This window comes from Electrophorus electricus, chromosome 12, assembly GCF_041902795.1.
Source record: "Electrophorus electricus isolate QZ-2024a chromosome 12, ASM4190279v1, whole genome shotgun sequence".
NCBI classification, from domain to species: Eukaryota; Metazoa; Chordata; class Actinopteri; order Gymnotiformes; family Gymnotidae; genus Electrophorus; species Electrophorus electricus.
In genome coordinates, this window is record NC_137508.1 from 790,189 (window position 1) to 815,000 (window position 24,812).

Sequence of the window (24,812 nt, forward strand, 5' to 3'; positions counted from 1 at the left end):
CCATGAGACAGCAAGATAGTGAAGCTCCAGACATGTTTACACTTCTCCAGAGTCCAGCAGCTAGTGCTTGGCACTGTGCAAAGTGATATTAGACTCCCAGAACACAATTCTAGTCCTGATGTTGCTACCAGATGCAGTTTGGGACTCTGTAATAGTGGAGATGTGACTACTGTTCACTTCAGTACTCTGTGGCCACAGTCTTTGAGTTTGTATGGTGGCTTTGAGGCTGAGCTGTTGGTGGTACTAGACACTTGCATTTCACAGTAATGCCTTTACAGTAGAAAGGAACAGATCTAGCAGGGCAGACATTTTGATTAAGTTACTTGTGACAAAGGCGCTGCCCTGTGTCACTTAAACTCACTGTGTTTCTCAGAAAGACCCTCCTGCTGCCAGTGTTTACGGGAACATGGCTGTGTGCTTGGTTACCTGTTAGCAATGTGTGTGGCTGAAACACCTGAACACCTTAAAGGAGGAGTTTCCATAAATGTTTGCCGATATAGTGTTTATTATATGTATAGAGTATAGTAATAACAGGCCTATTACTATGAATAATACCACTGCTACTAAATAATAATAATAATAATAATAATAATAATAATAATAATAATAATAACAATGATAATAGTAGTAGCAGTAGTAGTGGTGGTAATGTTGGCTGTTCTGGGCCATGCTTTACTGGGGCTGAAGCACCTGTGTTAGCGGTATATTGATTAGCTGCTCACCTGTACCCTCTAAAGTCATTCCAGAAACTCCAGTCATGGCTCTTTGCGTTCAGCAGACAGCAGTGCATCCTGGGAGGGGCAAAGAAATCAGGAATTCTCTTTCATCAGCTCACCTGGGATTCCTGAAAGGCAGAGGTCATAGAGCCCAAATTGCTCTCTTCCGCTCTCTCTCTCTCTCTCTCTCTCTCTCTCTCTCTCTCTCTCTCTCTCTCTCTCTGCCTCCCTCCCTCTTTGTCTCTGTCTGAGCACTCTCACACACATCTTCCTTTTGATTCCTTTTTTGATTCCTTCCTTTGTCTTCCTTTTTCTTTTTAGTATAATGTTGACCACTTGTGTGCAACAGAAACCTAACAAAGATCATAGCAGCCTAGCAGAGAGTTTAAGAAAATAACTACCCTGATGCCATCCACTGAGGTAGCTGTGTGTGCACAAACCTGGTCGTTTGTGCAACAGTCTAGTGAAGCCTGTTGGCTTAAATGTTCATGTCCCTTTTTCCATGTCACTAAGCTGATATATTCCCCACAATTCACTGACAGCCATTTGGAAGCTGACTTGTTTTTGCCACTATTCGATGTACTAACTTTATTTCTTTGGCGTGTAATGTCCTGGGAAAGTCTTGGCATCGTCATTCCACCGTGGGATTATCGCAGCGGCAACGCAGTGCGTGTCCCCCAAGAGACCGCTCTCGCGCAAAGGAGCTAGGACAGTCGCTCTCTTCGTGCGGGTGCAAGTTTGGCGCGATCGTTTTCGGCGACTTTGCAAACGTGCCGGGCTCACCGGTTCGGTCTCGCTGAGACAAACAAATCGGACCTTATTCCGTGTCCGCTATGCGTCAACCAGTAACCCGCGTTTGACCCAGTTATTATTCCCCCATCCGATCGACCTGTCATTCTAGCGCCCGTGGAAGGCGTGGTTCCGTGCCAGTGCCGCGCGGCTGAAATTCTTTCATTGATATTCAGTTGCGTGTCCCGCGGAGGAGAAGCGCAGTGAACCCGAGCGTGCGATGAGGCTGAGACAAAGACGGACCAGGTAAGGTCTCCTGTGCGTGCGTTCTGTATGTTAGCGCTCGTGTGTGTTCTCGAGCAGCATGCCCACTGGTCCCTAATGATCGGTTTGTTCGCAAGGTCATCGATAGGTTCGATTTCGCGTGGAGGGTTTGATTATTCCGGTTGTCTCGCTGGATGCGGTCGTTCAGGAACCCACACGACCGGTTCTGTTAACACTTTATCGTTATATTGGACTCACAGTGTCACAAACTGGCAGTGGTCACTGCGCGTTTTAATGAGATCGAAGTCATTCTGTGTTACTGGACCAGTTCATGTTCCGCTTGGTGCCAGTTCGAGTGTGACCCGCATACAGTAGCGCTGTGCGCGCACGGGCGCGCGCCTACATTTAATCAGTCTAAATTTAGTACTGATTTTGATGCTCGTCTTCTGAAGGAATATATATCCCGAATGCAGAGGCTGCAAAGTTTTCATTTTATTTGTATATAATTGTATTACGTATGTATGACTTTGTGTAATGTAGCTGAATTGTGCATTTGTCGCAATTAGAGACTGATCTCTGCATCCTGTATCTCCAGTAAGTGCTGCTTGGAAAGACGTCTGTTCCTTGTCTCGTAGTGAAATATTGTTGCGAGACCCATCATTTTCACACACCCCGATTCCTAAGCCAGCACCTCAGAGAATCCGATGCCCTCGGACCTTTTAGTGAGTAATGATAAATTGTCTTAGTCGCATCTCTAAAAGTGGGGTCTCCTTTTCAAGTGATGGAATGCATCGCTCCAATTCTCGCTGTATTATAGTTATATATACCTAGTGTTGTGTCCTGTTTTAACGTCAGTGTTTCCTATGATTAAACAAACTGATATTTGTACGATTTTTTAGAGATATTTTTTAAATCCTTACTTCTGCCAAGGAACGTACCAGCTATTACTGACCAAGCACACGTGATCTAATGGTTATTTAGATTTCTATTTTATTGACATATGCTTTACTCTTTGTTCTGGGCAGGACGCAGGACCCAGTAGTCTTAACGCTGCTGAACAAGAATTGCTTAAATGCAGTTATTTTAATAACTACATAATCAAAACAACGTGACATGTCTCTCGTGGGATTTACTGTTTCTGTGCAGTAAAAATATTCCAGTCAAAACTTTATTGTCCTTAAGGCATAACTGGTATAACGATCTGGATTAGAAGCCGTCTCTCAGTAGTAGACGTGTGTGTAATTGTTTTCTGTCAGGTGGATTTTCAGTCTCTTGCGTCTCTATGGCTTCTTTCTTACTGGCAAAGGCTGATAGCAAAAGTTGCCGTGAACAGGCCTGATGACAAATTTTCCTATAAAATGACACACTCAGTATCTAGTATAGACCATGCAAATACACTGCACTAAATGACAAACATTTGACTATTATGGCGCAGACTGTAGCCTACTGCTCTTTAATTGCATAAAGGTGTCTAAATGTAATACATATTATCAAGAATACATCTGTCTGTAAGTAACACTGTCCCAAGGTCACCCTGTGCCCGCTCCCTGTGTTATAGCATGTCCTGTGCCATGATCAGGACCCAGTGTACCATTTGTTTATCATCTTCTGTGTATGTTTTGTGGAATTGTGGAATTTACATTCACGTTATTTACATTTACATTTATGGCATTTCGCAGACAATCTTATCCGGAGCGACTTACAAAAGTGCTTTGTCATCTACTCACAGAATATAATGCGGCCAAGTACAGCAGGTTACAGTCAAATTGAAGCACTAAACTAGGCTAGATACAAGGGTCAATTCTGATACATGCAAAAGACACGCAAAAGACATGCAAAATGGGCACTAGTGCAATATGTGCTAGAAGTGTTCAATTAATCAATAATAATGCAATATTTCCATAAATGCAGGATTCGTGGTCATTTACATACTCCACAAATAGATTGGTCTTCCGTTTGATGACTGCAAGGGACTCTGCTGTCTGGACAGTCAGTGGAAGTTCGTTCCACCGTCTGGGATCCTGGACAGAGAATAGTCTCCATGCTTGTCTTCCATGAGACTTCAAGGATGGCCATAGTTACGTTTTGAGGTACTCGAGGTTCAGATTGGACCTTGACCACTGACCTCATGTATGGAAGTGCAGGCCCATTTTTGGCTTTGTAGGCAAGCATCACGGTTTTGAATCTGATGTGAGTATCTACTGGGGGCCAGTGAAGGGAGCGCAGCAGTGGAGTGAAATGTGTGAACTTCAAAAGATTGAAAACTAGTCATGCTGCTGTGTTCTGGACCAGTTGTTTTGATGGCTCTTAGAGGTAGTGTGGCTTTGAGTTCACAAGAGATTGCACAAACACACCATAGCTTCCTATGAGAGAAAGCGCTAAATCCTTCTCTAGTTGGAAAGGAAAAATGTGCATGACCAACAAATGTAATAATTATATTCAAAATACTGCACACCATGACACATTAACGCAGATTCAAAGGATCACAAGACTTATCGCTATTGTAGGATGTGACAGTGTAAATTCTACAGAACTGTGTCTCTATGGTTCAGCCCTAATCATGTTTCTTTTCATGATAGCTTAAATCAACCAGAGACAGAGAGAGAGACTTACAAGTTAAAGCTGACAGGAAACATAAAACGCTCTGTGTACACTGTTCTGAAAGGGTTTGATGAAGTGACCCTGCAGTTATCTGCTGATGAATCTGTTATGGTTGTATTCTGTCTCCTATAAGCTCAGATGTTTTAACCATGTTCTCGGCTGATGAGTCTGTTACGGTTGTATTCTGTTTCCTATAAGCTCAGATGTTTTAACCATGTTCTCGGCTGATGAGTCTGTTACGGTTGTATTCTGTTTCCTGTAAACTCAGATGTTTTAACCATGTTCTCGGCTGATGAGTCTGTTACGGTTGTATTCTGTTTCCTATAAGCTCAGATGTTTTAACCATGTTCTCAGCTGATGAGTCTGTTACGGTTGTATTCTGTCTCCTATAAGCTCAGATGTTTTAACCATGTTCTCAGCTGATGAGTCTGTTACGGTTGTATTCTGTCTCCTATAAGCTCAGATGTTTTAACCATGTTCTCAGCTGATGAGTCTGTTACGGTTGTATTCTGTCTCCTATAAGCTCAGATGTTTTAACCATGTTCTCAGCTGATGAGTCTGTTACGGTTGTATTCTGTCTCCTATAAGCTCAGATGTTTTAACCATGTTCTCAGCTGATGAGTCTGTTACGGTTGTATTCTGTTTCCTGTAAACTCAGATGTTTTAACCATGTTCTCAGCTGATGAGTCTGTTACGGTTGTATTCTGTCTCCTATAAGCTCAGATGTTTTAACCATGTTCTCAGCTGATGAGTCTGTTACGGTTGTATTCTGTCTCCTATAAGCTCAGATGTTTTAACCATGTTCTCAGCTGATGAGTCTGTTACGGTTGTATTCTGTCTCCTATAAGCTCAGATGTTTTAACCATGTTCTCAGCTGATGAGTCTGTTACAGTTGTATTCTGTCTCCTATAAGCTCAGATGTTTTAACCATGTTCTCATATATTATTCAGATGGACTCTGGTCCTGGTGAAAGCTCCTTCTGAGAAATTCCCGCCGACATTTACTCAAATGTAGATCAATGCAGTACAAACACTATCCTGATTCCCCCTGTTGTCTCATTTGTTCTTGAGGTTCTTGTGGGTTTGTCCTTTTTAAAGGGCAAATTACATTTTTAATGATTTATACTTTGTTAATTAAGTATAAAATAACCAGTTAATCATTTTATACAGAGAGCACACATTATGTGGTTGAAAGTGATGATGTCATAGTGTTTAATTCTGCTTTTTCAGATCTTTATTACTTTTGAACAAATATGTAAATATTTTATGTCTAAACTTTGTGTTCTCTCTGTGCTGTAGGAGGGAACACAGATAAACCTCTGGGATAGCCACACTGGTTTTGGAAAACCAAGAACTGAAGTCCCTCATTCTGTTTCATAATGGGAACTGTCCCTAACCCCAAAAGGACTGTTACTGTTCAAATGGTCCCACAACTGTCCGATACAGATACCTCTGGGAACAAAGAGGAAAAGTCCAAATGGGACCAGGAATCGAACTTAAACTTGAACTGGGATTGCTCTTCTGCCCAGAAAACAAATCCAGACCAGGATAATATCCATCTCAAGGCCTCCAGAAAAGGTTCTGCACATGTCTTAGAAGGGGGATCCAAGTCTCCAATGTCTGAAGGTGGAGGTCACAAAACCCCCGAGACCCAGGAACATCAGACAAACCCGGAGCTTGACCTGGATGTGTATGGGGCTGAGAAAAGGCGGGAGGATAGCAGTGCTAGTTCACTACCGCTGCCATGCCTTCCTGCCAGTGTGACCAGCCCGCCATCTCTAGTTATGTCACCAAAAGCAAAGGAAACACATGACAAAGTTTCTAAAACAGAAACCGAAGAGGTGAAGCCTGAGCCCAAAGTAGCAAGAAGGCCATCGCTGGTGGAAACCAAGACATGTACGGACGCAGCGCACAGTCCAAAGCCAAGCGGCACTATTCAGCCCAACTTCACAGTCCCTACAGGGGCTTTGCTCCAACACAATGCTCTGAGCAGCACCAGGAACTCAACCAAAAACACTTCCCATTTATCCGAAGTTAAGGATTCCGGCTACATTATGAGCTCAGACGGAGATTTGACCTCCAGCTTGGGTCTGATGGAGCAAGTACCCAGCCTGGCCAGAAAAGCCCAAGGGACAGTTACCTCCAGTGGGTCTAAATCTCAGGTTTCTAATCCAGCTGAGGCCTCTCAGGCAATGTACAATGCAGAGAAACCTGAGACAGATGTTATTGTTTTACAACAAAACCAGAAACCGCCCACACCCATTACAGAGAACGACTCTGAACCCATAGTGATCTCGCCAGCTTCTCTTGCCAATATTCCAGACCCAGTAGACAGAACTCCGCTCTCCCTGGACAGCACGACTTGCTCCTCTCACACTCAAGTGACTGATGAGGCAATCCAAACACAGGGAGGTGCCTCCGAAGAGAAAGAGAAGAAACACTGCAAGATGTACCGCGAGGCATCCACCATGACACTGCCAGCAGACTGTGGCGATTTACCCTGCCAACTACATCACGACGTGGAGGTGCAGGCTGTGGCTACAGTCTGCAGTCGAGCTGTGGAAACCAGCCCCTGGCTTTTCCCACACCCACCCAGCCAGACACTCACGCCTCCTCCGACGGAGGGAGAGAAGCTGGCAGTGGTGTACAGGATGGCCAGTGCGGAGGTGCCTTCGCTTGTCCCTTCACAGATTCTGATGGGAACTACAGCTAGTGTGTGTGGTCACACCATCATACCAATACGGAAGGACGTTGCTCAGGTTGACAGTGTTCTGGTGCACACAGATGCAGCCTTACAGCAGGAGTCCATGCTTGGCGCTAAGCCCAAAGAACCTGGACCTCCTCTGTCAAATCCCCAGAAAGGATATTCCCTTCTTCAACCAGTTTACCAGATCAACATTGAGACATGCAGCCAAAACAAGCCTGTGACCGATGCTGGCTGCCAGGGTCCAAGTGAGCCAGCCAATGACTCCGTGAGACAGGACCTCTGTGGGTCTCCGGCCACAACATCTGTTCTCTGTCACGCAGCTGGTCAGTCTGAGCATCCGGCCGTGGTTCCTGCTGCTAAATCCGCTCTATTGCGCACCGACCCCCAGCCGGCACCGGCAACTGCTTGTGTGACGACCAGTGAAACCAAAGGTGCAAAAATCCCTCCTGCTGCATCGTCGAGCTCCACGCCCGCAGGCAGGAAGAAGTCAAACAAAAACACAAAGCAGGGCAGTGCCGTGCTGGAAGGAGGAGAAGAGAAGAAGAGGGTGCAAGAGAAGGCAGCCATGCAGACAAGGAGCGTCCAGGACGTGGCGTGGGACGAGCAGGGCATGACGTGGGAGGTGTACGGAGCCTCACTGGACCCCGAGTCACTGGGCTTCGCTATCCAGAGTCACCTTCAGTGCAAAATTAAGGAGCACGAGAAGAAGGTCGTTGCTCGGGCAGCGCTCAGGAAATCCGTGCCAGGCGGTGTGGCGAACTCGCCGTCGGGAAGAAGGAAGAAACGAAGACAGGCTAACGTCTTCAGGTCCATGTTCCAAAACGTCCGACGACCCAACTGTTGTGTGCGCCCACCGCCCTCGTCCGTGTTGGAGTGAGAACGGCAGATCAGTCATGCTCTCACATTCAGGGTCCAGTTACGGAATATTCCCTGAGGCTGTTTCAGCACAAAGCATGATGGAACTACCCCCATTTTTGATGAGGAATGCGCAGTATTTCAAATCTGTTGGTAATATGAGTGTTAGAAGGTGTTATTAGAGAAAATATTTTTAGAAAAAACTCACTATGTTGGCAGTAAAGTTATAACAGTATTTAAAGTGATATGGCAATAATGAAACTCAATATACCGATGAGGATGGAACCTCCTGTATTTAGTTGTATGCATGTATATTTGTTCCAATGGCCGTATTATAGTCTCCCATTGTGGGATCCACAGTTCTGCACTGCACTGATTATCAGATGAAATACCACCATTGAACTTTTTACAAAACTTTGTGAAGTTGAATCAGATCCATTATTGTGCTCTCAGTACACTAAAAGTGTTTGGTGAATATTTGATTGACATTTTTGTGTTGGTTCCTTTTACGTATAACATGCATTAATTGAGTTTGTTTCTGAAGTTTTATAGAGTTGATATAACTAGGTTGGTGCTTAGTCTGGATAAAGTGTTAAAAACAAACCCCCAGTGTGCAGTGGTCATTGTCTTACTCCTAGTGAACCGAACCTGTCCACATGCCGCCATCTTCAGCCGTAATGTTGCCGTTTTAATATTAAAGTCATCAACAGAATGTTTTGTACCCTTGATTTCTTCTTTTTTCCCTGTAAACAGTGTATTTCTTCCTTAATGAGGTATGATGTGCATCAGTTAACATGATGTAGTAAATTAACAAAACAAACAACAGCAAAAATAGTAATGATATTACACCTTAAGGTGTGTGTGTATGAGGGTGTGTGTGTGTGTGAATGCTGGTTTGATCCTACATTATCGCTCACAGAGCTTGACTGTCTGTTTTAAAGAATTATCTGTGTGTTTTTACTGGTTGTTGAGAGGCACAATCATTGTTTGATGTGACTGATGGACTCATTTCAGCAGCAGACAGAAATCATTTCATGAAGCAGATCACAGAGCTGTTTTTGGAGGTCTTGACCTCTACACAGAGAGAGAGAGATTGAATTTGGCAGCAGGGTTTTTCCTTCTTCCTGTCTCTGAACTGTCTCTCTCTCCTTTTCTCTCTCTCTCTCTCCCTCTCTCTCTCCCTGTCTCTCTATCTCTCTCCTTCTCCCTCTCTCTCTCCCTCTCTCTCTCTCTGTCTCTCTCTCTCTCCCTCTCTCCCTCCCTCTCTCTCTCTCTCTCTCTCTGTCTTTCTCTCTCTCTCTCTCTCTCTCTCTCTCTCTCTCCCTCTCTATCTCTCTCCTTCTCCCTCTCTCTCTCTCCCTCTCTCTCTCCCTGTCTCTCTCTCTCTCTCTCTCCCTCTCTATCTCTCTCCTTCTCCCTCTCTCTCTCCCTCTCTCTCTCCCTCTCTCCCTGTCTCTCTCTCTCTCCCTGTCTCTCTCTCTCTCCCTCTCTCCCTGTCTCTCTCTCTCTCCCTGTCTCTCTCTCTCTCCCTCTCTCTCTCTCCATCTCTCTTCCTCCATTCCTCTACTCCTTCAGTTTCATCTGCTTTCATTTCTATTCAACCATTCTCTTAATTAGCTCCTGTTTCAATATTTAATGTCCTCCCCCCCTTGGTGGTACAGTGTCTTGCACCAGTTTGAGATCTTTGATTAGATTCTTGCCATAGGCCGTGTTTAACTCGACAACACAGCTCGCCAACCGCTGCGCCGCTCGCAAAAACTCCATCTGGCTCTTTGCCCTATTCACTGAAGGCCATTTTACTTTCTGTGCTGCATGTTTTGAAGATTTCAGTTCAGAGTGTATTACAGTTTGCCTGATGTGCATTAATGGCGAGACTCTGTGTTTGAAGGAGCTTGTTTGATGAGGGTGTGTCAAGGATATTTTAAAGTGGGGATGTATGTGTAGTGGCACCCAGAGACAGATCAGACAGATCAGACAGCGTGGGGTTTGATGTAAAGAGTTCACAGTGTTTATTAAAAGCTTGATTCATCCTGATGGCAGGGAGTATGTTTAGAGATCAGATCTTGTAGGAATGTGCAATAGTCAGTTCCAGACCCCAAACTGAACTGGCTCCTCTCTTTGAGAGGAAGACCTCACTACATCGTCGTGCTGCTGCTGCGTGCATAAGTGACCGTGTGCAGGGGCAGGAACTGTACAGAGGGAGACGCTCCTTGCATGTCAGTTTTGGGAGTTTGCGAATGTGTTTGCCCCAGTAGTTGTTTTGATTTCGGCTTGACCTCATCACTTGAAAAGTACTTGAAAAAGACTTTGAAGTGCCGTACCTGATGTGCCCTTGTTGTGTATAAATCTACTGTGTAATCTATATCTGATCTAATTGATTTGTAAGAATTTTTCTTGGAAATCTGTTGTACCCGTCATATCAATTCATGTGATACTATTTCCTTGGCACTGAAGTCATTATTCTCATGCATTTAACCTGAAGGCAGTACACATGAGTATCCGAAGTGTCTTCCTCCGTGCAGTTAAGTATGGTGAGCAAAGCACTGACCTGAGCAAAGATAAGAAAAACACAATACTCTGAACATGTTCCTCCAGGCAGGAGTGTGTCAGTGCACGCTGAACAGTTGTTTCTTCACTCACACTAAAGAACTGAATAATTTTACATTACAGTGTTTCCCAAAAGCATCATAACACAAAGAAGATTTTAAACGGCAGAGCATGTGCTACACTGAAGTCTTTCTCACTTAAGATGATAGTAACTGTGCAATGCTTTTAGGAAACGGAGCCCTGAACAGGAGTTCCACTTTAGGAGTCATGGCTATCTTGTTGAGGTTGACAGTTTACAGTGTGCACGATCCTCGGTGACTGTCATGCAGCAAGACAGGACAGACGCTCGCAGAACAGTTTATTTATATCACAAACAGACCAGGTAAAAATCCAGAAAAACTGTCCAGAATGGGCAAATCGAAACCAGAGCTAGGCAAAGGCCACGGCAAAGGCAATAGAACAGGGGTAAATAGCAAAGGCAATAGAACAGGGGTAACAGGGCTAACAGGCATAATGGGGTAACATGGATGAGGCAATACTCGTAGAAGAGCTAGTTACAGCAAAAGGTCAATACACAGACAAATAGGCAAGCACACAACGCTCAATATGAACAGAAACAGACAATTCTTCTCAGTTTGGGAGCGTGAGAGAAGCGTTTATATAGGAGACATATATATAGAGATGATCTGCACAGAGGATTCTGGGACATGTAGTGTGTGGCAGCTCTAGAGGGCTGCACAACAAAGATTTACTCGTATCAAAAAAGGACAATATGTTTTGTAAGTATGGATCACATTTCATATATAATGTCTGTTGTAATGAGATTTGCATTTATTAATCAGCTTGTGCATGTTCCAAACTACAGGAATCCAACAGGGAACAGTGTGTGTTTAAACTACAGACATCAGGAGAGCTAAATCAGACCCATCCCAGAATGTTGGACACATTTGTGCTGTTTAACTGCTGCTGTGTTAAACTGGTGGAGCTTTGGCATTTTCTCTGAAGGCTGCATTCCTCATGGATTCCTTGTCCTACATACATTAGTGGTACAGTGAAGAAATGTGTGTGTGTGTGTGTGTGTGTGTGTGTGTGTGTGTGTGTGTGTGTGTGTGTGTGTGTGTGTGTGTGTGTGTGCACATGATTACAAATACACTTCCAGCTATCACTTGCAATTATTACTACACTACCTGTTCTTACTAACCCTTGTGTAATACGGAATGTTTTGCCAGTCAGAATCCCTGCTGGATTACAAAGCCGTACACATACTGAGTGAAGTCACTGCACATGGCAGGGTCAAGGTCACCTTCTGCTGGATCATTAAGGTCTGCTTTATTCCTGCTGACAGATGCAGTCATGAATCACTGGTACCCCAGTAGAGAGAGCTCCAAAACAAACCTCACCACAAACCTGTCTCTCTGCGTCTCTGTCTCTCTGCGTATCTCTGTGTCTCCCTCTCCAAAACCAACTAATAAGCTCCATCCAGCTAGTGCTCAGATCTTCCCCAGTGCTCACACCTCCACAGATCTACACAGGGCAGTGGGAGCTCAGTGGTGAAGGTACTGGACTTGTAATTGGAAGGTTGCCAGTTCAAGTTCCACCACCAAGTTGTCACTATTAGGTTCCTGAGCTAGAGCCTTAACCCTCAATTACTCAAGTTGTATTCAGTCATAATTGTAAGTGTCTTTGGATAGAAGTGTCAGGTATCAGACAGCCTCCTGGTGTTTACTGAGAGCCCTTGCCTGTTGGATCTTCTCAGCCTGCCCTTATGCAAACATGGCTGGAGTTTCTTCTGTGGTTTTGTCACTGTATTCCAGTCCTCTTATTTTATAAAGTCAGTGTATGATCATTTAATACAGTTTGATATTTGAAACAGTTGCCCCTGAACAGTTTATTGGCTTGAGTTTGGATTTCGTGAGACCTAACTTCTTCACTGTTCACACTCAGTGATCTTTTGGACTTGACATGGACGGTAGGGTTTCAATTCCACAGCATCTTATTATGAGCATGAAACCAGCCTGAACAGCAGCTACTGCCCTGTGTGGGAGGTATTTTCAATTCTGCTTACTGCGTGCCTTTGCGTCATTGTCCAACAGTGCTAGGAGACAGCTGAAGGGTTTTGCTTCTCCCTTGCCTTCAGATTTGACTAAATAGTTCAGTCACTCAAGCTCATTAGCGTTGCCCTCTGCCCTAATGCTAACGAAAGCCTGCATTGTGCCGCTACTCTGCAAATCACCTCTAATCTCCAGCATTGGAGTGCATGGGCTATGAGATGCATGCATTACCCACCACTCCTTCTGTGGTCAGCACTGGGTTTTGGGAAATGCGGTCGCAGGACTATCTATTCTCATTATCCACGTTTTGAAGAGGAGATTTTGCTATTAGTCAAACTCCTGGTCGGCTCTTATTAAAAGTCAAATTAAAAATCCACAAATTGTTTCTGCATGACAGACTGTTGTCTTCTGCTCACAGCTGATTTCATGCTGAGACTCTCACTGGCTTCTCCTAATGAAATCCTGTTAATATGGTTCTCTCTCTCTCCTCAGAGTGCTGGGCAGCAGTAGCCCCAAGCAAAGATGTCAGGTGACTGCAGACGTCTGCATACCAACACAAAGCCTCACAGCCAGTGGTATAAACCTGACATTGATCAGGAACAGAAGTCGGTATTTGCAGCAACAGAATTTGAGGCAGTGCTGCACCAGAAAAGGTTACCTGTTGAATCATGTCCATGGTGCCATTATAGTCCTATACCTATACGCTGGCATGCAAATGTTTGGGCGAACCTGCTCATTGTTTTTGTTACTGTGAATAGCTGAGCATGCAAAACATGACTTGATTTCCAAGCGCATAAAGACGACACATATCTTCAACATTTTAAGCAAGAACGCATTGTTATTTCAATCTTTTACAGTGTCAAAAAGAACAAACAAAGGAGTAGCGTTAGCAGCAGACGTTTTGGCCCCATCCGTGGCCACAGTAAACTCTTTAAAGCCAGCCAAGAGTCTCCACAACTCATCTGGGGGAATCCCTCCATTCATCCTTGAAAAAGTCTTCTAGTTCACTGAGATTCTTTGGCCGTCTTGCATGCACCCTTGAGGTCTCTCCACAGGTGTTCCAGGATGTTTAGGTGGGTGGACTGCGGGGGCCATGGCACAACCTTCAGCCTGCGCCTTTTTCGTCATAGACAGTGTGATGTTTGCTTCCAAAACTGGCTGGTATTTAACTCTTTCTCTCCCCTACCGGTGAAGTGTTTCCCATGCCACCGATTGCAATACAAGCCCAAAGCATGATGGATCCACCTCCGTGCTTAACAGGAGGTGAAATTCAGCTCCCTTTCTTCTCTGCACATGCCTGTGCTCATTATGGCCCAGAAATTTCCATTTTAAACTCATTCTCAGCTCATGGAACTTGTTTCCAAAATGCAATGTTCCTTTGTTATGATGAATTTTGTGGTAAGGATTTTTTTCTGGTGAATCTTCCATGAAGGTCATATTTGCGCTGGTGTCACTGCACAGTAAGAACACTACCACTCCAGAGTCTGCCGAAGCTTCCTGCAGAGTTTTCTTTTGCAGTAAAACTGGGGTTTTGATTCGATTTTCTCTTGGAGTGTCCAAACGATTGCATGGTACTCCATTACTTTTTCCCACTCAACATTGTACAAACCAAAACTAGTATGTTGATCTTGCTTAAATGTCTTTGGAGAACAGCACATCTTCAACTCACTTAACTATTCACAGTAACAGACATTTTGACCAGGGGTGCCCAAACATTTGTGTGCCACCGTATCTGATCCTGTTCTTAACGATTAATAGCAACATAATCTGATGAACCCTGCCATTGGATTTCTGGATGATTCCAGGCATATGTGGCACATTTGAAGTCTCAAAGCCAGGTCTTCCAGTCCCCAGACCAAATCACCTGCTCTCTGGTTCCACGTATCAAGCTATTAAACCGCCATAATTGAGAAACAGCTGAGAAACATTGAGAAACAGTTGTTCTGGGGAAGGCTAATTTCTATCTCAAATGAGGCTCACAAACGCACTGATTAACATAATAACAGTGGGGAACCTCAGATAACGAGGATATGGGTGAGGCGGTCGCAGTGCTAGTTAATGCTAACCTAGCCTCCCCGTGTTTATGGGAGCTGCAAACAGCCCTTAACCTGTGCTCCTCTTATCATAACAAGATAGTGAAGTGAGAAGTGCATCTCGCCTTCAAACTGCTGCATCAGTCGTATACAGCGCCTGCAGGCATTCCCACAGCGCCAGCCACACACTTCTCTTTAAAACACATGCAGATAGCACCGACGTGTTTGAAAGCTGCCAGCAAAGCCTCCTTCAGCGGGTCAGGCAGACAAACGTGCAGTGACTTGATTAAAAAAGAAATCCTCGGAACAGACAACTCTTCCGGTGAAATGGCCATCGAGTCAGAACTGACAGCATGCATCTTGCTGTTCTGTTCCCTGAATTCATCCCCAAGGCAGCAGGAGAGAAGCCAAAATCGAGCACATTAATTTGTTTTAGACTTGCATTATGAATGTGTACCAAATGTTTAAAATAAATACTAAAAAATAAGCACTACATGAAATGTGATTTAAGATTTAAACAAAGGGTTGGGGGGGGGGGGTACAGAAATGGTCACAATTCATGACAATTTAGTAATATTGACCATCACTCATCTGCCATTTCCATAAAGATATGATCATAAGTCATGATACTTGTAAATCCAGATTGCACTACATAACATTACATATCATTGATTTAGTACACAGAAACTCCTGCGCTGGTATCAGTGTAACGGTTATGACTGATAGCGGCAGAGATGACTTGCAGAAACTTGGGCGCTGCAGAGGCACTCTGCTAAACTCACCAGAGAACAAAGTGCTGCCTTACAAAGGTCGCCAGCACCCAGCAGTTATAAACATGGGACAAATACCTCTGGATTCGTAAAGACGACTCCCGCAGAGACAAGCCCTGGTCCTCTGAGTCGCCATGGACAAAGAGAACCAGAAGGGGACATCCAAGGAAGATCTCAGTGTGTTGGAGAAGAGTCTAATCCTTCTCGTCCTGGCCATGACTGCAACGTGCATTGGCCTGGTTGTGGTCTACATCATTGAGAACAACAACAGAAGTGGAAAAGGTGAGGAACACTTGCAGTAGTCTGAAGGCACCCCGTGGGAAACACTTACTTATTTTATCATTTTTTGGGAGTAGATTATGACAGGAGACTCGTCGGCTTGGAGAGGAGGAATTGTGGGTAACTGTCAGGTGCAGGAACCCCATGGACATATCATATTTATGTCAGATTTATGTAAAAACAGTATAAGACTAAATCTGACATATTAGCTCCTCAAGTAGTGACCTTGTATGACCTTCATCAAAATGTATCTGATGTATAAAACCCTGAAGTCAAGCTCTGAGTGATTCCATGAATATTTTGTTTGTTTGTTTGTTACTGTTTGTTTACAATGAGCACCCCTACTCTGTGATGTTGACTGCACTATAAAGACTGACATTCAGTTAGTTCTCTACCATAAAAACTAAATACCTTGCTAGACAAATGGAAGTTTAGCGAAAATCTGAATATATTCAAATGACTCAAGCAAATCATAAAAAGTTTGATTACAGTGATAACGTGGTATTTTTTGAAGAAGCATGTAATAGCCATGTTTGAAATACTGTCATACATTAAGACTCAAGTCAGGTACCAACTAAACAGTAAAGTGATACTAGCTCTTTAATTACTCATAGAGAGGACGACTGTTCAGTGGCATTTGGACTATGTAGACCAACTGTCCTTATGTAGCTTATTGACTGCATATCATTGGTCATTTGATTTATCATTACAGCCATTGTGGGGGGTTTTTCTCGCTCACATAAATTGACAGAGAATGACGCGTTTAATTACTTCAAAAACTTGCAGAGAGTTTGTCCTACACTTCGGTGCAGACGTCAGTTCTGTTCCCCTTCTCCCCACTTTCTTTCTTAATGACACCAAAACATTCCCTCATCTGAGGGCGAGGACGAGGGTCACAGCAGGTCACAGCAGGGTTAGCAGGCTGTCCATGAGGTGAAGTGGAGTGGTGAAACTTTCAGAAAGTTTAATGGATAACGAAAATTATGCTGCTGCATTCATCTACTGTCTGGCCACACAGCAGTTTGAGAGAGAGAGAGAGAGAGAGAGAGAAGGACGCAGATGTGTGTGAGAGGTCCATTCTATGTAGGTTAGCTTTTTTTTTCGAGAAGCATAGGTAGACTGTTCTTAAGAGACCCATTTTTAGCTATCGCTTTCTCCATGACTCTGTCGTGTTTATTGGCGTGTCAATTTGAAAGTGAACTTTTTACGGTCGTCACGTGAACTGAAATATCACTTTTATTACTTCTTATCCATTTACATTTACAGCATTTTGGCGGATGTCCACGTCCACAGTGACTTACAGAAGTGAGTGTGAGTGTGAATCCTAAACAGACCTGCTGCGAGAGGACACGACGTGACATTTATTTGGTGATTAAATGGGCTTTGCTGTTCTTTTTGGACGTTTCTGTCCTCAGCCGCGATCATCCTTCCTTCGGTTTGCTATCCCTGCAGTACCCTATATTTTCACTTCTCTACCAGGGCAGACAAAGATAGTATGGAACACCACGTAGTCTCCCAGAGACCCATGTCACACGTTATCTTCCTGCATGGCTAAATGTGGCCCTTGTAACCACTGTCACGCACCTCATGAGGTGTTTACTCATTGTGATGGTACGTATTTTAACAAAGTTGATATTTCGCTTAAGCATTGCTGTTTATTACAGTGTAGGATACAACGCATTTCCATTATTTTATTGAGATTGTTGCTTGTTTTTGATAAAGCCGTGTCGTTTCTCCCTTGTGGTTCCTGCAACACGCCGATGAGTTTGGAAATCCTTCCCTCGAGACCCAGAGCATCCTGTTACTGGACCGCTAGTTCAACAGAATGCCTTATCCTTCAGAAAGACGGGGAGCATATTGAGCTATACCCATCACTGACCTTGGCCTCTTTAGCTAAATGTCACTTCATGGTCTAGATTAATGTATGTCATCACTTTCTATAATGGAGAGTAGGAAACTACGTTCACGTTAACGTTTAAAATGAATCAGACTACATTTTGTGTGGAAGAGTGAGATCTGGTATGTCATCATTTGGACAGGTTCCGATTCTACGATGAAAATTTTGAGCGTGTAATTAGACTCGATATGAACAGAAACAGACAATTCTTCTCAATGTGGGAGCGTGAGAGAAGTGTTTATATAGCATTATTATACAAAATGGAACTCTAATTGAGCTTTTTTCCTTACTGGTAAGATAGCAGGGTTTACTGCTAATGTATTAAGCTAAACTAAATGCTGAATATCAGTCTTACAGTTGTTGTACAAAATTATGAACAATACTTATGAATTCTGTTGTTTTTTTTACTACATCACAAAGCAACATTTTAGATTGCTGGTAATATTTCATTTAGCACGGTAACAAGCAGGTTTCTGTGGCGTAATTAGTTTCTAGGGGTTTTGGCAATGCGGGTCTGATCGTCCTACTTGCTCTTGGCAGAGGTGCTGGTATCAGGGTGTGGACACCCAGTGCAGCTGAGTAGTAACACAGGGGGCTTCACCAGTGGGAATTACCCCAGTAACTACGACGATGGCAAGAGCTGTACCTGGCTCATCACTGTGGAGAGCAATAAGGTAAGCGCTTGGGGCAACAGAACGGCTGGAGGGGTTTCAGTGAAGGCAACAAGAGCTCATTAAACTTCAGATTTCAGAGCTATTTACAGCAATCAACAGGGATTCTGGTGGCAGATGGGAGCTTGGAGAAGATTTCATCAGTAAGGGCCCGTATATGGCATGCTCAGTCTCCTATAGTCTTTCATTTTATTCTTCTCTGAATCCCAGACACAAATGTGAAGATACAATTTGGGATTATTCAGCCTTTTATAGACAATAATGTGAAATCAAGGAATGATAAGGAGAAAGGTCATTAACCCGGAATAGTGAGAAAGGTCATTAACCTGGAATAGTGAGAAAGGTCATTAACCTGGAATAGTGAGAAATGACATAATATACATAACAAAGGAAGTGGTAGACATCCATCTCTCTGCTGTTTAAAGTGAAGAGAGAAAGTGTGTGTGTGTGTGCACGTGCGTGTGTGTGTGTGTGCGTGTGTATGTGTGCGTGTGTGTGCGTATGTGTGTGTGCGTGTGTGTGTGTGTGTGTGCACATGTGTGTGTGTGTGTGTGTGTGTTTGTGCATGCGTGTGTGTGTGTGTGTGAGACACAGAAAAAGAGAGACGGATGGAGACAGAGGTTGATTGTAGGTTGAGGTGTGTCAGGTGTGTCTATGTAAATATTCCTGTGTCTCCAGGTAATCCATCTGTGGTTCGAAGACTTCTCTCTGGAGGATTCCCTCACCTGCAGTGCAGATTCCCTCACACTCCGGGATAACGTGGGCATTATTGGTGAGAATCTGGGAACGGTTTCACTCATTTATAAGGACTAACGGGAGTGTAGTGGAATGAAAAGGTCTTTACTGCGGCAGCAAAGGAGAGAATTCCTGACCTCGTGCATCCATCACCTTCGCTGCACACGTCTGATGAAGGAGTGCGTGGTGTGATCTCCTCCCCTCTGGAGCACACGCTGCACTCTCTGTATTCACACACAGGGCTTGCAGGGACTTGCAGCTTTCCAGTTTTCCTGCTCAGAGGAGTAGGCCTTGACGATGAAAATGTAACCTCCTATAGCTCATTGTGAAGGACATACTGTGCAGATTCCAGGCTGAAAGATAAGCAAAATTAATGCTTCATGCATTCACACTAGTTGTACAAGCCTACGTAATGAGAATGGACATGCATGCAAGGTTAGAGCCTTGTGGCATGAAATGTCCTGAATAAAATGGTGTCTACATTTTCTATTTCTAAAATGGTGTCTGTCCGTGGTTGAATGTTACAGTGCTGTGATAGTTTTTCTGTGTGTGTGTGTATGTGTGTGTGTGTGTGTGTGTGAGAGAGAGAGAGAGGTTCCTTAAGACATCTTATTTGAATATTGATAATTCTTAAAGTTTTTAGAGCAAGTCCTTCAGTCAAATTAAGACATACACACACACACACATACATATATATATATACACACACGCATATACATACATACACATACATACACACACATATACATACATACACACGCATATACATACATACACACACATACATACACGCATATACATACATTCATACCCACATATACATACACACGCATATACATACATACACACGCATATACATACATACACACATAAATATATATGCATACATACATGCATATACACACACATACACATGCATATACATACATACACGCATCTACATACATGCATGCATATACATATATACATACATACTCGCATATACATACATGTATGCATATACATATATACATACATACTTGCATATACATACATACACACATACACATACATACATACACACACACATAAACATACACACATACAAATACATGCATACATACACACACATACATACAAACATACATACATACATACACATATATACATACACAGGCATATACATACATACATGCATATACATACATACACAGACATACATACATCCATACATGCATATACATACATACATATATACATACACACATATACATACATACTTGCATATACATACATACACACACATACATACATCCATACATGCATATACATACATACATACACACACATACATACATGCACACACATACACACATGCACACACATATATACACAGGCATATACATGCATACACACACATACATACATCCATACATGCATAAACATATATACATACACACGCATACATACAGACACACACATATATACATTCACACTCATACACACACACATATACATACACACGCATGTTTCCTCCCTCCCTGTAGCATGAGTGTCCTCCTTGCTCCAGAGCTAAGATAACATGTGCATGTCACGCCTGAAATTGACCCCCACCACACGCAAGTCTCCCTGCCTCATGGGCATTCTGGGACAGATACAGTGTTCCACATTGAACCATGCTGGAGCCACGGCAGTAACATCACAATCCTTTTAACGGTGATTGGCTAATCCCACTGAATGGTTAAAGGTTCTGGAGAGTGAGATGTTTCCTTTAATGCAGCAGTAGGTCAAAATAAACCACAAGCCATCATTTATTAAGTCTGTGTTTCACTCTGATGCTTTTCTTAAGTTTTTCTACTTTACAGTGACTTTCCCTAAAGGTCTGCCCCCATTTTGAATTTAAAATCAGTCACTCTGTGGTTAAACATTGTCAAAAATCCATTTCTTTTTTTTCTGTCCATATAACCTTATAACATTCTTATTTATATCCATCATTATACGAATGGATTCTTGTGTTCACACCATTGCAGGGTCAGTTTTCCCAAACCCCAGCTGAAGCAGCGTCCCTGTTCCAGGAAGGCACAAGGAGTGTCTGAGCGTAGACCTCTGCCTGATCTGCCATTTTGCTTCTGCAGGAAAGTATTGCGGTCCTTCTAAGCCCAAGCCAATAGTGTCGCTGGGAAACAGTTTGGTGGTGCACTTCGACACCAACGACAGACGCACAGACAGAGGATTCAGAGCCTTGTACCGTGCCGTGCCCCCTGACACAACTACAGGTAGTAACGCAAGAGACTTCTCATAATGAGGTGTTACTGGCCCCTCACAGAGGAACAGTTCCTAGTGGAAAACAGAGCACCTGCCTCCATTCTGAATGACGCTGTTATATCAGCGTGAAAAAAAAGAATAAAAGTAAAACATTCTCTCCCCAGCATGGGGACTGGCGGCGTGCAATCTGTGCCTGACCTGGCTGACCTAGAAACCAGGGGGCCACATCAGCGGAGAAGACGGTGAGGGCGGGGCTTAAAACGGCTCATGGGTGTCATCTTGCTGAACGTATCTCCTTTTTCTCTCTCTCTCTCCTCCCCTGTCCCTCGTGCCCAGACATAGTCGGCGCTGGAGGTCTTCTGCAGGGTGACCAAGGGGAGCTGAGGACCCCTGGCTTCCCGGAGCAGAGCTACGAAAATGGAGCTCTCTACCAGGTATTCTGGGATAGCCTCTGATGCACCAGAGCCTCTTTCTCTCTCACCAATCTGGGTTTCTCGTCCTGCCTCTCTTTGCTAAACCCACTGGTCTGATGCGTGTACGGGCGTGACCGCACCACCGCTGGCGTGAAGCATCCATGAGCCTCATGCTGTCCACACTGATTCTGTTTGTTATTTGGGCGTGTTTGCCTGCAGAGTGATGGTTACAGTTGAGTGAGTAGACCCTGCAAAACCTATTAGCTAGTTCAGTTTGGCTCCAGCCAGTGTATCCAGGAAAGGCTTTGGGGAGAAGGCTGTGATGAGAATTGATGAACAGTTCAGACGTGAGTTTGTTTGATCATGGACTCCAGATTCTTGGGTCCCTCCCCAGTTTTCCACTGCTCCATCTGCCCTGGCGGTAAGCCCACCTCCACTAATCTGCAGCCTGTCTGTCCTCCCCCAGCATGGCAGACCAACACACGACAGCATAAGGATGCGCACGGATCCGGAACACAGGAAATGCTGTCATTGGTTTGTAGTTGGCCAGATATTTCTGTGTGCTTGAGACAGACAGACAAGCTGCCAGACAGAGAGAGAGAGAGAGAGAGAGAGAGAGAGAGAGAGAGAGAGAGAGAGAGAGAGAGAGAGAGAGAAGGAGAGAGTGGCTCTCTCTGTATGTAAATGGAAGACAGATTGGTTGCGTAATTAAGGAAGTGGGCCAGCCTTCGATCCCTGGGTGAGATTTGTTGTATGTAGACAGATCGCTGTCTGGTGCTGAACAGGACAGTCTGTTACTGCAGCTACTTCCACAGCATCTGCTCAGTGTCTGACCTTTTGTGCAGCAAACGATTTTATAAAGACTCATTTGGTAGATTTTGCAAAGTTCTTTCATATAGATCCAAAAGTTGCTGTTGAGATTGTCCCCTTGAAAATGTCCCTTTGTTGTAACACAGTGAGTAATTACAATGTGTGTGGCGTGATGCGTCCAGCGTGTAAGTGCTGTGAGAATGTTTGAGAAGGTTGATTGTTTGTGTGTGGGGCTCTAGTGGAGGGTTGCTGTGAACGTTGGTGACAGAGTCCGGCTCACGTTCATGGACTTCAGCCTGGTTCCTGATGTCTGCGGTGACTTCGTGGACGTCTTCGATGGACTCTCAGATGGTAATAGTTCACTTAAACTGGGTGAGTCTAGTGAAACTTAGTTCATCAGCAACATCCAGCCTTTACCAAGAATGTCCTGAGCAGTCACCATGACAACGAAACAAAAAAACAAACCGTCATTTGTTTCAGGTCACTTCTGTGGAAACAAAGTGCCTGCTCCTGTGGTGTCCAACAGCCATGAAATGGTGGTTCGTTTTAAAAGTGACTCTACCTTGACAGCCAGAGGTTTCAGTGCAGCCTACAGTGTGGCCAACACACCACCTGTCACTACCACCCCTCAGCCTTCTAAGACCATGCTGGAAGCTGAAGGTTAGTGTTGAAGCAGCTGAACATTAATCAGAAGTGAATCGCCTCTCGTTCTCATAACCCACAGTTACTTTATGCTGGTTTCTTGGTTCTGGGAGACATATTTTTAAATGGCTTTAAATGGCTTTCGTGAGATTACCCAGGAGGCTTAGAGCAGAGAGAATCAGGAAGCATGGAGTGTAGTGACAGACTGGAAGACCACTACGTAATGCCACAAATGATGCATCTTCATATCAGACTCCCATGGAGACCAGTGAGCTGTGATGTGATGAATCCAGTCTCCGCTCAGAAAGAGCTGTCCTGATTGCTGATTTCCTCTGTACTTCCAGAGAGTTTTTTTTCCCTGCCCTCCGCCTTTGTCCCTGTGTCAGTGCCACCTCTGGATTACGGATCACCTATCACCTGGATTACGGATTACGGATCACCTGTCTGTTGTCACTACTTCATGCCACTAGTAGCTATAAATATCACAGAACGTTCCTGCTTTGCAAAGTCTTACATTACATTATTATTATTGTGCGTCACGTTTCCACTGACCTAGTTTGGATCATGTCTTCATCTTTGTTTAGGTTGCTCCTCCCAGTCCTTCAGCTCATGTGTTTTGTTTTACTCTACCTCAGGAGACATCTCTGTGTGTTACAGGAATCTTAGTTTTGAAGAAGTGTTGTCATTCTCTTCTATATGGTCTACAGTCTTCAAACTCAGTCCTTTAGGATCAACAAGACAGTCCACATTTTTGAGATGTCCCAGTCCCTAGGACAACCCCACCAGACTTTCGGTCTTATTGTTTGCTTAGCTCAGGTAGTGTGTAGTGCGTGAGCTGGAACAGGGAAAAAATCGTGGATTGCCCAGGAGTCCCCAAAGACTGGACAGATAATAAAATACACATAAATGACAGGGTCATGAACTACATTAAATGTTTTAGCAAAAACCAATAAAGCTCAGTTATTGAGTGATTATGTGCTACTTATTTTTTCACAGATAATGCTCCTGAGATGGGGTTTATTCAGAGAGTGCATTATGGTGTAAAAGTCATTTGCATGAAGGCATCAATCATACATAATTCATATTCTGACGTTCCCCTTTTCTTTCTGCAGATTCCGGCTGTGGCTCCCTTGGAAATCTTTTTGGATGGAAAGGCGAGATCCACTCGAAGGGTTTCCCTGATGCATATCCCACAGACCTACTTTGCTCCTGGAACATCAGCGTGGCTGAGGGCCTCGTAGTCAAGCTGCACATCACAGACCTTGCAATCGTCGGAGAGGCAGGCCAGTGTGGCCGAGACCACCTGACCGTCTCCGACTGCCAGCAGTCGCTGGGTAAGACACGCCCCTTTTACTCTGTTATGCTGGGCCGTTTTTAAAATCTGTTTAGTGCTTTAAATGGGCATGAATGTCATTTTGCTTCAATGTGTAGTCAAACAGCACATTGATTCATTACAGTACTTTACAATAACACAACCTGTCCGCAGTCAGGTTGATTCGATGAGATCCACTGTTCTCTAGTTTTAAATGAAATGATAACTCTGGGGTCAAAATAAAGAATGCCAACTTTAATATAAGCCTATTTAAATGTGTATTGTTGATAGCATAGAGGAGCTACAAGAGTCATATTTAGTACATAGGTCCCTCCCAACACTGCTCAGCTGTTTATCGATAGACAGGAGCACTGACCTGGGGACAGTACTGGGACTCTGATGGCAACCCTGTGGTATTTATGGATGCATAATATATATATATCCTCATCCAATCAAAATCATAAAACATGCTTAATTTGTTGGAACGTGGCCTATCAGAGAAGACATTTGGTCCTGATATAGTGAAGGTGGTTTTTG

At 43.9% G+C, this 24,812-nt stretch overlaps 2 protein-coding genes across 2 annotated transcripts in view; both read left to right on the forward strand.

Annotated features, from left to right (window-relative positions):
• Positions 1-909: 909 nt before the first annotated feature.
• Positions 910-8,597, forward strand: gprin3b (GPRIN family member 3b). The gene is made up of 2 exons (XM_027032530.3): positions 910-1,751; positions 5,609-8,597. The coding sequence occupies exon 2, from the start codon at positions 5,689-5,691 to the stop codon at positions 7,891-7,893; it is 2,205 nt and encodes a 734-aa protein (XP_026888331.2). The 5' UTR covers positions 910-1,751; positions 5,609-5,688; the 3' UTR covers positions 7,894-8,597.
• A 6,809-nt stretch (positions 8,598-15,406) lies between these two features.
• LOC118242210 (tolloid-like protein 2) overlaps positions 15,407-24,812 on the forward strand; it is a 17,253-nt gene continuing 7,847 nt past the window's right edge. Inside the window, exons 1-8 of the mRNA XM_035531582.2 lie at positions 15,407-15,554; positions 17,989-18,122; positions 18,798-18,891; positions 20,969-21,109; positions 21,435-21,532; positions 22,561-22,693; positions 22,802-22,981; positions 24,076-24,297. Of these exons, the coding sequence (XP_035387475.2) occupies positions 15,407-15,554; positions 17,989-18,122; positions 18,798-18,891; positions 20,969-21,109; positions 21,435-21,532; positions 22,561-22,693; positions 22,802-22,981; positions 24,076-24,297 (1,150 nt within the window). The remainder of the gene's footprint in view (positions 15,555-17,988; positions 18,123-18,797; positions 18,892-20,968; positions 21,110-21,434; positions 21,533-22,560; positions 22,694-22,801; positions 22,982-24,075; positions 24,298-24,812) is intronic.

Excerpts from the sequence above, each read along its gene's own strand:
- gprin3b (XM_027032530.3), top strand. The coding sequence starts at position 5,689 with ATGGGAACTGTCCCTAACCCCAAAAGGACTGTTACTGTTCAAATGGTC.